Here is a 14,049-nt window from a genome sequence, read left to right as displayed (position 1 = left end):
TTTCTTCCAGAGCCATCTTTCTGTCTGGCTCTCCTCTTCAATAAACTGCAACCTTCTTTCTAAAGCAGTTGCTATGTTGTTTATTCCCGGCTTCGACTGAACATGATGAAGACTTCTTTCAACAGCTCCTTAGTGAACATTTCAAGGTAAAGTAACTCTAGAATTCAGTTTATAAGCTTCTTTTTGCAACATCTTAACAATGGAAAAAGCGAAAAATAATAATAATGGATTGTTCATCTTGCTATAATAAACAAGGTAAAAAGGTTTATGTTAACATAGGACCGGACTTCCGGTGGATCTGCGCGCGCGATGGCGGCTACTTTGTAGCCGTCCTCCTGGGTAAGTGTTTGAATTGCTATGAACAGCGGCCATCAGCTGTTCAGCGGTTCAAAATCCCCCTCCCGGGCAAAGGGGGGGGAAGAGGGTTGTCTGAATAGTGGTAGAGCCACTCTCATGCACCCCCAAGGCTTTTTGGGGGGGGGGTGAGAGGAGTGCTCCCACGGAGTTCAGACTGTCTCCGCTTCCCAGCTGCTTTTGTCCCTAGGGACAAAACAAGCCGCTGCAACCACCTCCGTGATTAAAGTGATCTGGTGAGTTTTTTTTAGAAACGGACAGAGCTGAGTAGAGGACATAGCTTTTGGTTTCTTTGAGTTTATCTGGATTTTTAGATTTATTTTTACTTTTATATTCCTTTTTATTTTTTTCCTTTTGTTGAAAGGGAAAGTAAAATGGCGATCGGCAAGCCTTTCGGTTTTTTTTTTTTTTGGGGGGAAGGTAGAATGGCGATCGGCAGGCTTTTTGGTGTTTTTTTTTTATCCTTTTCCCTTTTTTTATGATTGGAACGGAATGTGGATTTTTTGATGTTGGGTTTGGATTTTAGAAGCATTATTATTTTTGTTCAATTTCTTTGTTTTGCTTTTTGTATTTTTTTTTAAAAAAAACATGGAATGGATTTTTTCTATTTCATTATTTTTTTCTCTTTCTTCTCCCCCCCCCTTTTTAACTCCTTTCTTTTCATTATATGATTTCTTTTTGAAGGATTTTTTGATTTTTTGGAGTTAATTTCTCTTTTTCTTTTGCTTAATTTTTGTAACTTTTAAGGAGGAGTAAAGATTTTTCTAAGAAGGCTCCAAAGTGTTTAGTATTTTTTTCTTATAATGATCTCCTTTTGAAGGATTTTCTTGATTTTTTGGGGGGGATTTAATCTTTCTTTTTCTTTTGCTTAATTTTTGTAATTTTTAAGAAGGAGTAAAGATTTTTTTAAGATGGTTCCAAAGCGTCCAGGGATTTCTACAGTTCCTAAAGTGGCTTCTTCTTCAGTGTTATCATCAGTGCAACAACCTAAATCAATAGCTTCACCCTCTTCCTTGGTACAGCCAATAATTGTGAAGGATTTGCAAGATATGATGGGAAATGTTATATCTCAAATTAGGGCAGAAATGAAAGAGATTTTAGAGGAAAATAATAAGATTTTGAGGCAAGAGATAGTTTTGGCTCTAAAAGGAGTTGCCTCTGTTCTTGAAAAGCTGAATTCTCGTGTAGAAGAGGTAGGTGAAAAAGTGGAATTGATGGAGGGAAAATTTGAAAGCATGGAAAAAGAAATGGAAAATGAGATTCTTATGCTTCAATATAGACAAATGGAATATGCCTTAAGAATCAGAGGTTTGGATGAGTCTTTGCAAGGAGATCTGAGAGAGATGGTTGCAAAGGACTTTGCCCTGATTTTGAACAAAGAAAAAGAGGAAATATTTAGTGAAATTGAAAAATTATTTAGAGTTAACTCTGTGGTGGCAGTGCAAAAGAATTTGCCAAGAGATGTGGTAATTTACTTTGGGAAAAGATCCCTGCGCAACGAAATTATACAAGCTTTTTATAAGAAGAGATTTCAAATTGCTTCACAAGATGTTATAATCTTAAAGGAGATCCCATCTAAAATTTTAAGAAAAAGAAAGGAGTTTGCTTTTTTAGCAGATGAACTTAAAAAGAGACGAATCTCGTTCAGATGGGATGTTCCGATTGGAATGGTGGTGAATTACCTGGGGATATGATATAGACTTAATACTGTTTTTCAAGCAAAAGATTTTTATACTTCGGTTCTGGGGGTATGTTCATCGCCATCTATTAAGTTTAAAGCCTTGGAAGAAAAGAAGGTAGAATTGCAGTCTGAAGAGCCTATATTTATGAAAATTGGGAAACCTCAGTTTGAGGGGCCTCAACAAGTTGAGAGGAAGGAGCAGAGGACAACTCGTGCAACATATAATTGTAAAGAAAAACAGCAACAGAAGAAGGAGTTTAAGGAAGCCTCACAAGTATTGGTTCCTGAGTCTGCTGGAGAAGCAGGATTTATAAACTTTTCGGAGTTACCTTTAAGGGCGGATTTCAAAGCACTTCTTTCGAGATTTATGGATAAGAGAGACTGATAAGGATATGGACAACAGAGACTGATAAGGACTGTGTTTATTGTGGATGGAATTTGTTATTGGTAAAGATTTAAATGTGTATAAGGGAATTTTAATGGTTTATGGATAAGAGAGACTGATAAATGTGTTTATTGTGGATGGAATTTGTTATTGGTAAAGATTTAAATGTATATAAGGGAACTCTAATGTTTTAAGTAACTTTCAAATTTGTGTTTTGGAGGGAGTTTATAAAGAATGATGGATAATAACATAAGTATGATATGAAAAGGTCCAGAGTATATTATAATGTATTTAATGATTGGGTTTTTTTTATTATTATTATTAATATTTTTAAGAGAAGATAATTTGTTTAATTGAATGTATCTAGATTTGTTTAGGATTTATATGTTTTTTAAGTTTTTCTTTTAATAGGAGAGAAGATTATGGAGATTGAATGAAAATCTTAGATAAGAAGTCTAAGTTTAAGTATTTAGTTTAAGTATTCAAAGAGTATTTAGTTTTAATGGTATAATGAAGGTTTATATGTTTATTTTTCTGTTCTAGGATAAAGAAAGAGGGAGAGATTAGATTTTATATTGTAGGCATAGATATTCAAAGAAAGTAATGTTTGTGTTTTGGAGGGAGTTTATATAGAATGATGGATAATAATATAAGTATGATACTAGAAAATGTTTAGAGTATAAGTTTTTTTTTTCTTTTTCCGAAAAATTTTAACTAAGCCTGTACTCAGCTCTGGGAAGGTCGGGGGAGGGTTTGGGGAGGTGGGGGAGGGTAAGGGAGGGTGGGGGGGTATGGGGAGGGGATTTGTTTTTGTAAAATTTAAAAAACTTTCAATAAAAAAAAACCATAGGACCGGTCAAGGCTGTATTATTTCTCGCTTGTCAAACAAGATGTCATGTTACATTAGATCATATCTTGCTTCTTTCTTAAGACATTGAGGATCTGTGAATGCCTAACATATTTGGTTAAATTACACTGAAAAGTGAAGTCATACATTCCTGTCTGTCTGTCTGTCTGTCTCTCTATCATCTATCTGTCTGTCTATCTATTATTTATATATCATCTAAATTTATATGCTGCCCATCTTGCTCTGCAAAGCTGCTTCCTAGGCATTTAAATATTATTTAAATATTATGCAATCCATATTAATGTGATGCAGTACTATGCCAAATGCTAGTTTTGATGGGAGGACAATTATTCATTTTTCACACATATTTTTTTTTATTTGTAGATATGGGGCGGGGTAAAAATTCCTCACTATTTGAAGCAGTTCTACAACATAGGATTAACTTTCACTGCCAAATGCTTTTGGAAATGTTCCATTTGATAATTTTTGCTGTGTATTTTCAGCTAATTCTGAGAATGATGCTTTAAAATTGATAGTCTGAGATCAAGCCAAATACAGTTTATTAAAAGACTAGTTGTCTTTTTTGTGTGTGATGACAGATGTATGTGTTTCATTTTGAGTTTTCTAAAATATAATGTTCACCGATTTCAGACAGTAATGAAATAAGAAGCATTTGAGAATATCTTATTTTTCAAGGGAAAATTAATTTTCTTATTTAGGTTCTAGTTTTTTTTAATGTGAGCTGAGTGATCCATTATTATCTTTGAAGATGTTCATCTTTTTGTTGTTTAGATGTCTAGTTAAGTAACATTATCTATCTAAATTGCATGATTATTTCCTGCAGGGATGTTTTTTTTAAAATTGATTATGGGCCATCGTGTTGGCATTCACTCTTAGCAATTACTCTTTCTGGTCTTCAATAGTGCATTCATCAACATTACAACTGAGTGCATCTACCTAGCTTTTGGTTGTCTTCTTTTTTTTCCTTCCACCTTTCCCAGCCTTAAAACATTCTCCAAAAAGCTTGGTCTTTGCATAATGGGTCTGAAGAAGGATAATTTGAGCATGGTCAAGACTCCAGGTTGATCTGTTCAGTGATCCATTTGTTTGTTTTCTTGGCTATCAATGGTGTTCTCAGAAACCTCTCATATCAAAATTCTAAAATGTCAGTACTATTTCTATTCCTGCTTCTTTAAGTCCAACTTTTCCTTCATAGAGCATCACAGGGACTATATTGCTTGCACTGTTGAGATCTTTTGTAGACACATCACAGCTTCTGAATATCTTATGATGTTTGTAGACACATCATAATATCTGAATATCTTTCAGTAGAAAATGTGGAGCTGTCATATATGGGGTGCACAATACAAATGACTTTTTTTCCCCTTGCTACATTCACTAATTTCCTTGAAATTGTCAAGATTATTGGGGCCTTTGATCTAAATTCTATTTTTTAGATCTGCATTCTGCAAGTCTTTGTGGTGCTCTGAGGTCATTAACAGTTTAGCCTACCTTTTACTTTCTCCCATTACCACTTACAATCAAAATTATAGGCATTTTAGGACTGGCTAGCACACGTTACAGATTGCGATACATGTCCTGTAAACAACCAGAAGTATGTAATCCAAACGATAGCCTTCATTTACTGTAGGTTTCCAAAAATCTGGAATTAAATTGAGGTAACTTATGTGCCTTGTTTTTTTTTCAAGGAAGGTAAATACACTTGCTTTGACATTTGTTCTTTTCTTCAGCCTACATTTATCAGTGAAATTCAAAGAGTTCTTTGCTGTGTGTCATTCTCTAACAATTTCTGGGAATTTATCTTTCATCATCATCATCATTATTATTATCATCATTATTTCTTCTCCTCCTCCTCCCTTTTAGGAATAGTCTGCTGGACCATTTCTAAGAAAACAATGTACTGATAAAAATTCTGTACAGAATGTAGTGGTAAAATAAAAGTGCTACTTACTCTTTGCTTTTCAGCTTATTTTCCCTTCTTCGCTGAAACACAATGTTGTATGTACCCTACCCCAAATGGCCAGTATGTACATTCTACAAGTGCTTTATCAAATTAATATATTTTAGTTCCCATATACGTGCAGACGAAGGCAATGGTAACAATAAGGTTCTGTGATATTTTCTTTTACTGGCTTAGAATGATTTGGTAATTAAGCACTGAACTAATATTGCAAGACTTTCATGAGATTAAAAAAAACCAGTTTTAGAGATAGGTGACTTTGCACCATTACAATTTAGATAGATTGTAAATCAGGACAATATGAAAAAGGAATAAAGTCAAATCCCATATAAAGAATGTATGTCATAGTAAAGGAGCAAGAATATTTTCATATCTAAGCACCATAGCAAAATCATATTACTTAAAACAAGTTTGGTATTAAACAAATTTGCATATAGGACTGACCATGATTATTAGCCCATGACAATTGAAGGACAGATTTGTAAACAGAATTGTAAGTGATGAATAAGGGGGACAAAAAGCATATTGGGGCTATTGAGTTCATGCCTTCAATGATATCTTGGGTTACACTGAAAACAGTGCTAGTTTAAGGGAGTAAATGGGAAGATTCAGCAGGCTTCTTGTATTTTCCTCCATCAATTTTTTATTTAAGGAGAAAGCAATATGACCCAGACATATTAACAGACATTTATATGTTTTTGTTGTAAATGGTTTTTTACCAATTTATCATCCAGGAATACAGATATGGATCTATGTGTAGCATACTATCCTGAAATTTTGTAGAGCAGGTGTGTCCAACCTTTTGGTTTGCCTGCGCTGCGTTGAGTAAAGGGGAATTGTCTTGGGCCACATATTTTATAATCTAGTTAATGTATATAAATCACAAAATAATGTTAAAAGTTTACAATCTTGTGGGGCTCCGTTGCTAGCTGTCCAAAGCTGCATGTGGGCCACAGGTATCTCTCTCTCTGCAGTTAACTGGCTTGAAATAAATTAAGCTATGTCTTTCAGTTTATCAACCATATTAAACCCAATACATTAGGAAGGCTAATATAGGACTTCTTACAGTAGCTGCTTAATAGGATTGTATTGGGTGCGAAAATTTGAGTTTTCCAAAACTAAGATACAACAACAGAAAGAGTAAGTGATTAGGTCGCTATGGTGCTGAAATACTAGCTGTGATTTGACAGAGAATTGATTATGCTTTGCTCCAGCAGCAATGAGCATCCTTCTCTCTTTTACTTTTCAATTTTTCCTTGAAAAGGGAACCATCTTACCTGAGGAACTGTCTCACCCCAATGGGATTAGCCCATCCCACCCAAGCCAGCAGAAGAGACACGTTGTGGACCCTGTTGATCGAGGAACTTTGGCTGGTGCAGTCCAGGAGAAAAGCCTTTTCTGTTGTGGCTCCCACTCTCTGGAACATCGTGCTCCCCAAGGTGAGATTGGTAACCACCCTTTTGACTTTCTGAAAGGATGTGAAGATATGGCTTTACCAGCTGGCATAAGGCCCCATTGAGGGCATGGCATCCTGGCGGTGGTTAATGGATTAGACATGACCCACCTCTTCCCTGTGTGCACTTGTCCTCTTTCTCTCCATCTTGGTCAATTTAATTTTAACCAAATTTTAAATTTCTGATCTCTATTTATTATCTTAACATTTTATATGGTATTTTTATTGAATGCCTATATTCTAACTAGAGTTGCCTTTGGTGAGATGAATGGCTTTAATTTTTTTTTTTAAAGGAGCAGAGCAAATTTAATTGCTGGAATTAAGATGCACTGAGCAACACCTTATTCATAATACTGGTAGATGACTTCATGTCTCTTAGTCAATTACTTTTTCCAGCTTTTTGCATACTTCTCTCTTTTTGAAGCTCTAAACAATCCCTAGTAAAGTCCTAAAGAATGATTCCACATGAAATAGAACTTCATGATTAAATACTTCAGGTTGCATCCATTTGGACTTAAAACTTGACAAATTAAATGACCAACTAGACACTCCAAATGAAAGTAGGAGGACTGGGGAAGGGTGGTAGTGATGGTGATTGTAGTACATTTTTGAAAATCACTCTGTTAAAACCTCTTTATATTTTACATATATTTTGTATATATTCACATAGTATGTACAAATGGATGCGGAAGTTATATGCTCTTCAGTCTAAAGTTTATTTTAAGATTTTAAAAAGACTGGATTGTTGAGTAACTCACATGAGTTGCTTTTTTCCAACCATTAATGTTGTTATAGGTTGGTGATATCCATCAAGTAAGTACTCCAATGCCATTTGCTATAAGGTAGTTAATTATTTATTATTGGCTAGCTGAAAATAAACTCTTAGATATTTAAATGTTTCAATATTTTAAATTACATTGCCAGTACTAAAACAGACTGAAGTATAATCTTAGCTTTTTTTCCATATTACTCCCATATATCCTACAAAGAGAAAGAGGTATGAGGTAGGTTATGTTAAAAATATTTCAGGAAAAGGAATAAAAGTGAAAGGAATGTCAGCATTAGAAAGAGAAACCAAATACAATCTCCTGTAGCAATACAATTTCAATTAGTTGGAACAAACAGAATGATTGTCCCAAAGATGGTTTTTCTAAAAGGCAACTGGACTTTCTTGGTTTTTCCTTTGAAAACGTTTTGTTTCTCATTCAGGAAGTGAAATGTTTTCAAAGGAAAAGAAACAAGAAAATTCAGCTGCCTTCTGAAAAAAAGCACCTTCGGGGCAACCATGACCTGGATGATTGAGAATCTCCACAGACAAACAGAATAATTCCCGAAAAACAACATGGGACTAACATTTCAAATTTATACTGTACCTTACATATTTACTTGCTCCTGCTGATTCCACCATAAGAAATTTCAAAGTAAAAGTGCCACGTCAACCAAGTATCATTTATTCATTACAGTGGATTACAGTTCCAAACAGATGTGTTTAAAGGCTGGAGATATACATCTGAAAAAATAGTTTTCACAAATATTATACAATTTGTAGAAAATATTTTTTTTTAATACGTACATACAGATTTCACAGAAGCAGCAATGCCAATATGCTCGTATTTAACTGTTCATAGACTCCTTGGTTTGTTATAATCCTGGCTGTTCTTCCAGCAGGTTAGTTTCATCACATCTAAGCGTACCTATAAAGATGTTTTAAAAAATAAAAGTTGGATGATGCATACAAGATGTTTCAGCAGACAGAATTTGCACAATGAAAGCTCTATCTGGATGCATGCAATGACATAATGAAAGCCACATGCCTTCATTTATTTTCATTAAAATCACCACATGGCCATAAATCTAATTTGTATCATAGCGTGGCCATATCATCACATTCACAATTTTGATCACACATGAAGACATTATGAGAAAACTGGAAATTAAGGGGGACCCAAAATTGCATCAAACCGAGTGGGTGAAACAAAGTATGAACATTTGAAAAGCGGGGGTGGGGGTGAGAGTCCCAGTGTGGTCACTTATAGATAGCAAAAGTTTATGTTCTGGGTTCAATGCTAACAAGTTCAGTGCTAACAAGCGATGCTTCTTCTTCCTGACAAGAGATAGCATTAGACGTTTACTTATACATTCTAAAATAGAAATCATTTTACAAGGCAGCAATTACTATGAATAAAAGCTCAAGGCACTGCTTACCTAAAGAACGGATTCTTTAAATCAAGCACATTGCCTGATTTAAAGCCTGTCTCATCCACTATGGCAACAATCTGGATGTCATAACTCTGCCTGTATCATAAATAGGAAATACAGTATAATGTAAGCAATTGGATATGTAATCTTTGTTGAACAATAAATGGGTCGATACTACTGTTTTGATCATTTGATCCTGGAATGAAATTACTGTTTTGTACACCTTCTCCAGAACTTTTTCTCGTAAAAATGTATTATTAAGCAGTACTGAATTTGGGAGTGGGGGTTTTCCAATGCAGATACAAAAGAAACATTTGGGTTCTGTCATGGGTTTATGTCATTGCAAAAACAGAGAGACTGAATCTAGGAATTAATGTAGCTGTGAGGGGTCCTTGGTGCTCTCTGAGCTTGCTTGTTTTCTTGCAGATGTTTCATTACCCAACCTAGGTAACATCATCAGTGACAGCAAACCCCACTCCTTACTAACACTGATGATGTTATCTAGTTTGGTAATGAAATGTCTGCAAGAAAACAAGTTCAGAGAGCACCAAGGACCCCTCATTTCAACCCTGAGCTACAAATATTATCTTTTCTTAGTAATATAGCTGCATTTGTCTTCATAATGCATATTTTGAGACTCTTCAGAAGCAAATTTTTAAAGAATGAGCTCACACATCATTAATGCATAATATTAACAGTAATGCTGTAAATAATTCTAAGCTAAAGCTGAACTATTACAAGTAAGTCCCTTTGGTAGAAGAAGTCCTTGACTTAAAACTGTTTATTTAACTACAATTGAAGTTATGGCAGCTTCAGAAAAAGTGACTTATGATCATCCTTAAAGTTATGATTGGTGCATCACTCCTGCAGTCACGAGATTGGAATTTTAACCATATTTGAAATGGTCTTGGGGGTCTATTCCAAATGGAAAGACAGAATACTACAGCAGATACAGAAAGTCTACACACCCCTGTTAAAAAAGCCAAGCGTTTGAGATGTAAAAAAAAAAATCAGACCAAAATAAATCACTTCAGATTTTTTTCCACCCTTAATATAAGCTATAAAATTTAATTGAAAAACATACTAATCTTTCAGGTGGGAAAAAATAAAAAAAGGACAATAACACTAGTTCTTTGGAAGTGATTATGCCTTCCATGGCAGCCATTTTGTGAATTTGCAAAATCCCTTCTGTCAACCATTGGGCAAGAGCACTCATAGATGTCTTCAGATGTGCCCCACCAGGTCCCCAAAAACTAGAGATTCTGGACATCCATAATGACTAACTTCTAGTGTACTGTATTAATATGTAAGTTCTGATTCTTATTAATAGCTTTTTTTATGGGTCCTGCCAGAGTTTTTTCCAGCTAAACGCATCTGCTGCTACATCATACTGCCCAAAATACATCTCTATTGGTTCTGCCAGTGTTAAAAGTAACAGGAAACAACTAATGTTATTCCACTAAAAATAGTTACTCCACAAAAGACATTATGTGAGAGAGCTGGACAGCATTAACCTGTCATGCACCATGAAAGAAATCTGCTTACCGTTTGTTTGCTACAAATAAGACCTCCCCTGAAAGTGTCTCCCCTTCTTTGGCAAAGAGAGGAGTTTGGAAAAGGCAGCGAACTTGATACCAATGGGTCAGAGGCTCGGTTGGAGCAGTGGAGAGCCAAACTGTTACCCTTAACATGAGAAAATCAATGGGAGAAGAAATGGAAATTAAAGAACATTTATGAATGTTCAAAAAAAAACAAGAGAGAGAGAGAGAGAGAGAGAGAGAGAGAGAGAGAGAGAGAGAGAGAGAGAGAGAGAGAATGAGAATAGCACAGTTAAGGAATCTCCCCTTAATAGAAAAAGTTAAGAATTCCCATAAAGAGTGCTTCCTTCAGCAGAAGATTTATGCTCTATAAATATACCCTAAAATGACAAAACAGTCTTAAGAGTCTGGTAACACATTTAAGGCTAGCCAATTTCATTGGGGTATAAGCTTCTGAAGATGGGAGTTTTTGTCTACAAAAGGTGCAGGGAGATTCCTCCTTTATTTTATTGCCGTGGACTTTGGCGTCTTTCCTTTCCTCCCATCTGTCTTATAAAGTGCTAATTTCTGAGATGACATCCTAGATCCAGTCAGGATGTGATTTGTTTTTGATTCACCACACTGTCTAAAACAGACTCAATTAGTATTTTATTTTTGATTTGGCCAACACAATATTGGAAAGAAGGAAAAAATACATACATTGAGCCAACAAATGCCACATCAAACCAAAATGCCAAGCCATGAATTAATCCAGATTGCATCATTTGAAACACAAAGGGGATTTCCACTCTACAGAAGGAAATAAGAAAAGATTAACAACATAATTAGAAAACCGCAATTAAAAATATGAAAGTGTCATGAAGATCGGCATCCTTAAAAACATTTGATCAGAAATCAAATTAAATGGATTTTCATCCAAGGAATTGTATCTAAAATAATAGCTTTTCTAGATGAAATATTTACTGAGCATATATACTAAATTTAGCACCATGTAGTCCTTAATAAAAAATGACTGCAGCCCAAAGGCAAAGAAAAATAATTTATTTCAATTGAAGCCATCAACACTCACAGGTTCATTTGTACTCTCATTGCAAGACCAAATTCTGTGTTTCAAGAACACATTTTAGAAGCAACATCAGAATGCAATGAGTGGCTGTAACTTTTCTTATCCAAATATCTAAGAATTGCCTAAATTGGATGGCATACAATGAAATGTCAATGCACATGGGTTGGGTCACTTTATACTAAATTACCTTCCACTCTAAATACTATGTTTATTTTAGTAGAGCATTCTTTTTTCTTCTATTCAGTTGTGTCCAATTCTTATAGTGAGTAGCTTGCTAATAAAGTGAAAACTATATCAACAAACAGTGGTTTAAAATGGAATGGTGGGAAATAGAACGATAGACTCTTACCTATGCAAATCTTCCTCTTCTGCTTCTAGAAAACTAACAGTGTATTTCACAGTCCGGGCCATCAAAATTCTAATGTCAAATGTGTCCTGCAAACAAAAATGGAAAATAAAGGACATATATTATGATCTAGAATAGAATAGAATAGATTAGAATAGAATAGAAGAATAGAATAAAAACTTTATCACTTTAAATGTACACTAACTCGGCATACATTAAAATGAAATTTCTTTGCATTAAGCTCTCCAAAAAAAAATACCATTATGCATATTCTCCCCCATACACATATGAAGCAGAGAAACAATCACAGTCTAGTTTGAATGTATGCATATACATGGTGGGGAAAAAAAGAATCCTGCAAATTTACAAGATGGCATAAGGAACAAAGCTGTTACAGAATCTAGTAGTCCTACTATAAATACTTCACAGACTGTGAAGTGGGTGTATGGGGTCTTTAACAATGCTTCGAGCTTTAAGCACATAGCACTTGTAAGCAGTATCCTGAATAATGAGAAGCGAACTTCCTATAATCTTCTCAGCTGTCGTTACTACTCTCTTTATGGACCTTCTATCTGAGGCACTGCTACCACCAAACCAAACAGTGATGCAGTTTGTTCAAACACTCAATCATGCCTCTGTAAAAAATGGCCAAGACAGAAGGAGAAATATCTGCTCTCCTAGGGTTGACAACTAGGTCTAATAACTTTCATATGAAATCCCAATGTTAAATATAAAAATAAATAAATTTATTGAAATCTTGTAAAATCACAGCTTGTGAAACATCAATGTTTTCACATGATCTTTCACGAGGTTTTAAGATAGAATCTCAAGTTTTTATGAGATATTTGCATTTTCATGTGAAATTTTTACAGTGTCTAATGGGATTAGATAACATCTTAGTGGGGCTGTGCACGTGTATAAGAAACAAACTGGCGGTAAACTTAAGAATTCCTTCCTTGTATATATCACCAACCCATATTTGCAATAAAGAAGCCAAAATAAATGTAAAGTCTCCAAGTCAAACTCAATTCCTGTTTACTTCTTTGGCAAATCCATTCTGTTTTCTTAGTAGCATGGAAGTGATTTATTACTGCCAATTTCTATTTATTTATTTATTTATTTTTACAATCCAGTCTAGCCTACAGCTCTGATATTTCCTGCAGATCTCTCATCCAGGTAATAACCCATCTAGGTAATTATCAAGCATGTAAAGCTTTTGGGATTAGTCAAAGTATTCTTGAGGTATAAAAGAGGCAAAAACTATTATTATGTAATAGAAATGGGCACATTGCAGAGAAACAAATGGCAGCTCCAGAGCTCCAGACAATCCTACATAATTCCACTTGATTTTTTTTCCTGTTTTTGGAAAATATAGCGAATAAAGTATATACTTTTTCATAAATTAACTTGTTATGCCTTTCACTTAAAAATCATATTCATAAACATGTTCTACATAAACTCTTCCTATCCAAATAAAATCCTCTAAATTCATTTCAACAATAAATTATATACTTCTCATTACTTTGGATCAGATGATCATAAATTACAACTTTTAAAAAATTAGCAATATTTCTGACTGTTGAATATTTTCAAGCAATCAAATAACCCATACTCTCACTATTGTCTGAGCCTGTGGAAAAAAAATTAACTAAGAAGCAAAGGCGATTAGCAATACGGTTAAAGGTTTTGGAGTTCTTTTATTTATAACATAATTTCCAGACTCCTTTTTGCTTTATTATATAAAAAAATGCATGTTATATATTGATCCTTTAATGCTGTTTTATATATATTCATCAATTTAGCATAAGTAAGTAAATCGATTTAAAAATGAGTACTTCTGATGCTATTTCTATGCATTTTTAAAAAGAATTGGCCGTGCTCTACTTCAAGACATATTTATACACCCAGAAATGGATGCTAAGTATCATTCTAAATATTTTCCTTTATTTTCTGTGAGTACAATAGCACCATAAATCATTTCACTAAGGGAGGTATACTGATTTCAACTAGAAAAACAGCAATGACATGAACTAACTAACTGTTCGTGGGATACCATTTCTTTTCTTATTTTGGATATTTTGGATTGGAAATATACAGTCCTCAGGTCATGACAATAATTGGGACTGGAATTCCCATTGTTACGCAACATGGTTGCAAAACAGGACATCATGTGACTACATCACTTAGTAATGACAATCC

General features: G+C 34.5%; 1 protein-coding gene across 3 annotated transcripts in view; it reads right to left on the bottom strand.

The window, feature by feature from the left end:
* Window positions 1–7,537: 7,537 nt before the first annotated feature.
* Window positions 7,538–14,049, bottom strand: part of LOC120317697 (histone-arginine methyltransferase CARM1-like) — a 57,316-nt gene continuing 50,804 nt past the window's right edge. For 2 of the 3 annotated variants that reach the window (XM_039364500.1, XM_039364502.1), the window contains exons 9-13: window positions 11,854–11,939; window positions 11,138–11,227; window positions 10,446–10,583; window positions 8,907–8,996; window positions 7,538–8,395 (exon numbers count right to left, since the gene is read on the bottom strand). In XM_039364500.1, the coding sequence (XP_039220434.1) occupies window positions 8,386–8,395; window positions 8,907–8,996; window positions 10,446–10,583; window positions 11,138–11,227; window positions 11,854–11,939 (414 nt within the window). In that variant the 3' untranslated portion in view covers window positions 7,538–8,385. Of the gene's footprint in view, window positions 8,396–8,902; window positions 8,997–10,445; window positions 10,584–11,137; window positions 11,228–11,853; window positions 11,940–14,049 lie in introns of those variants that run through there. The other variant, XM_039364501.1, reaches the window with a different exon arrangement.

This window comes from Crotalus tigris, unplaced genomic scaffold (assembly GCF_016545835.1).
Source record: "Crotalus tigris isolate CLP2741 ecotype Arizona unplaced genomic scaffold, ASM1654583v1 scf7180000019762.1414395, whole genome shotgun sequence".
In the NCBI taxonomy this organism is placed as follows: Eukaryota; Metazoa; Chordata; class Lepidosauria; order Squamata; family Viperidae; genus Crotalus; species Crotalus tigris.
Note: the sequence above shows the minus strand (reverse complement) of the source record. Positions and strands in the feature narration are given on the sequence as shown.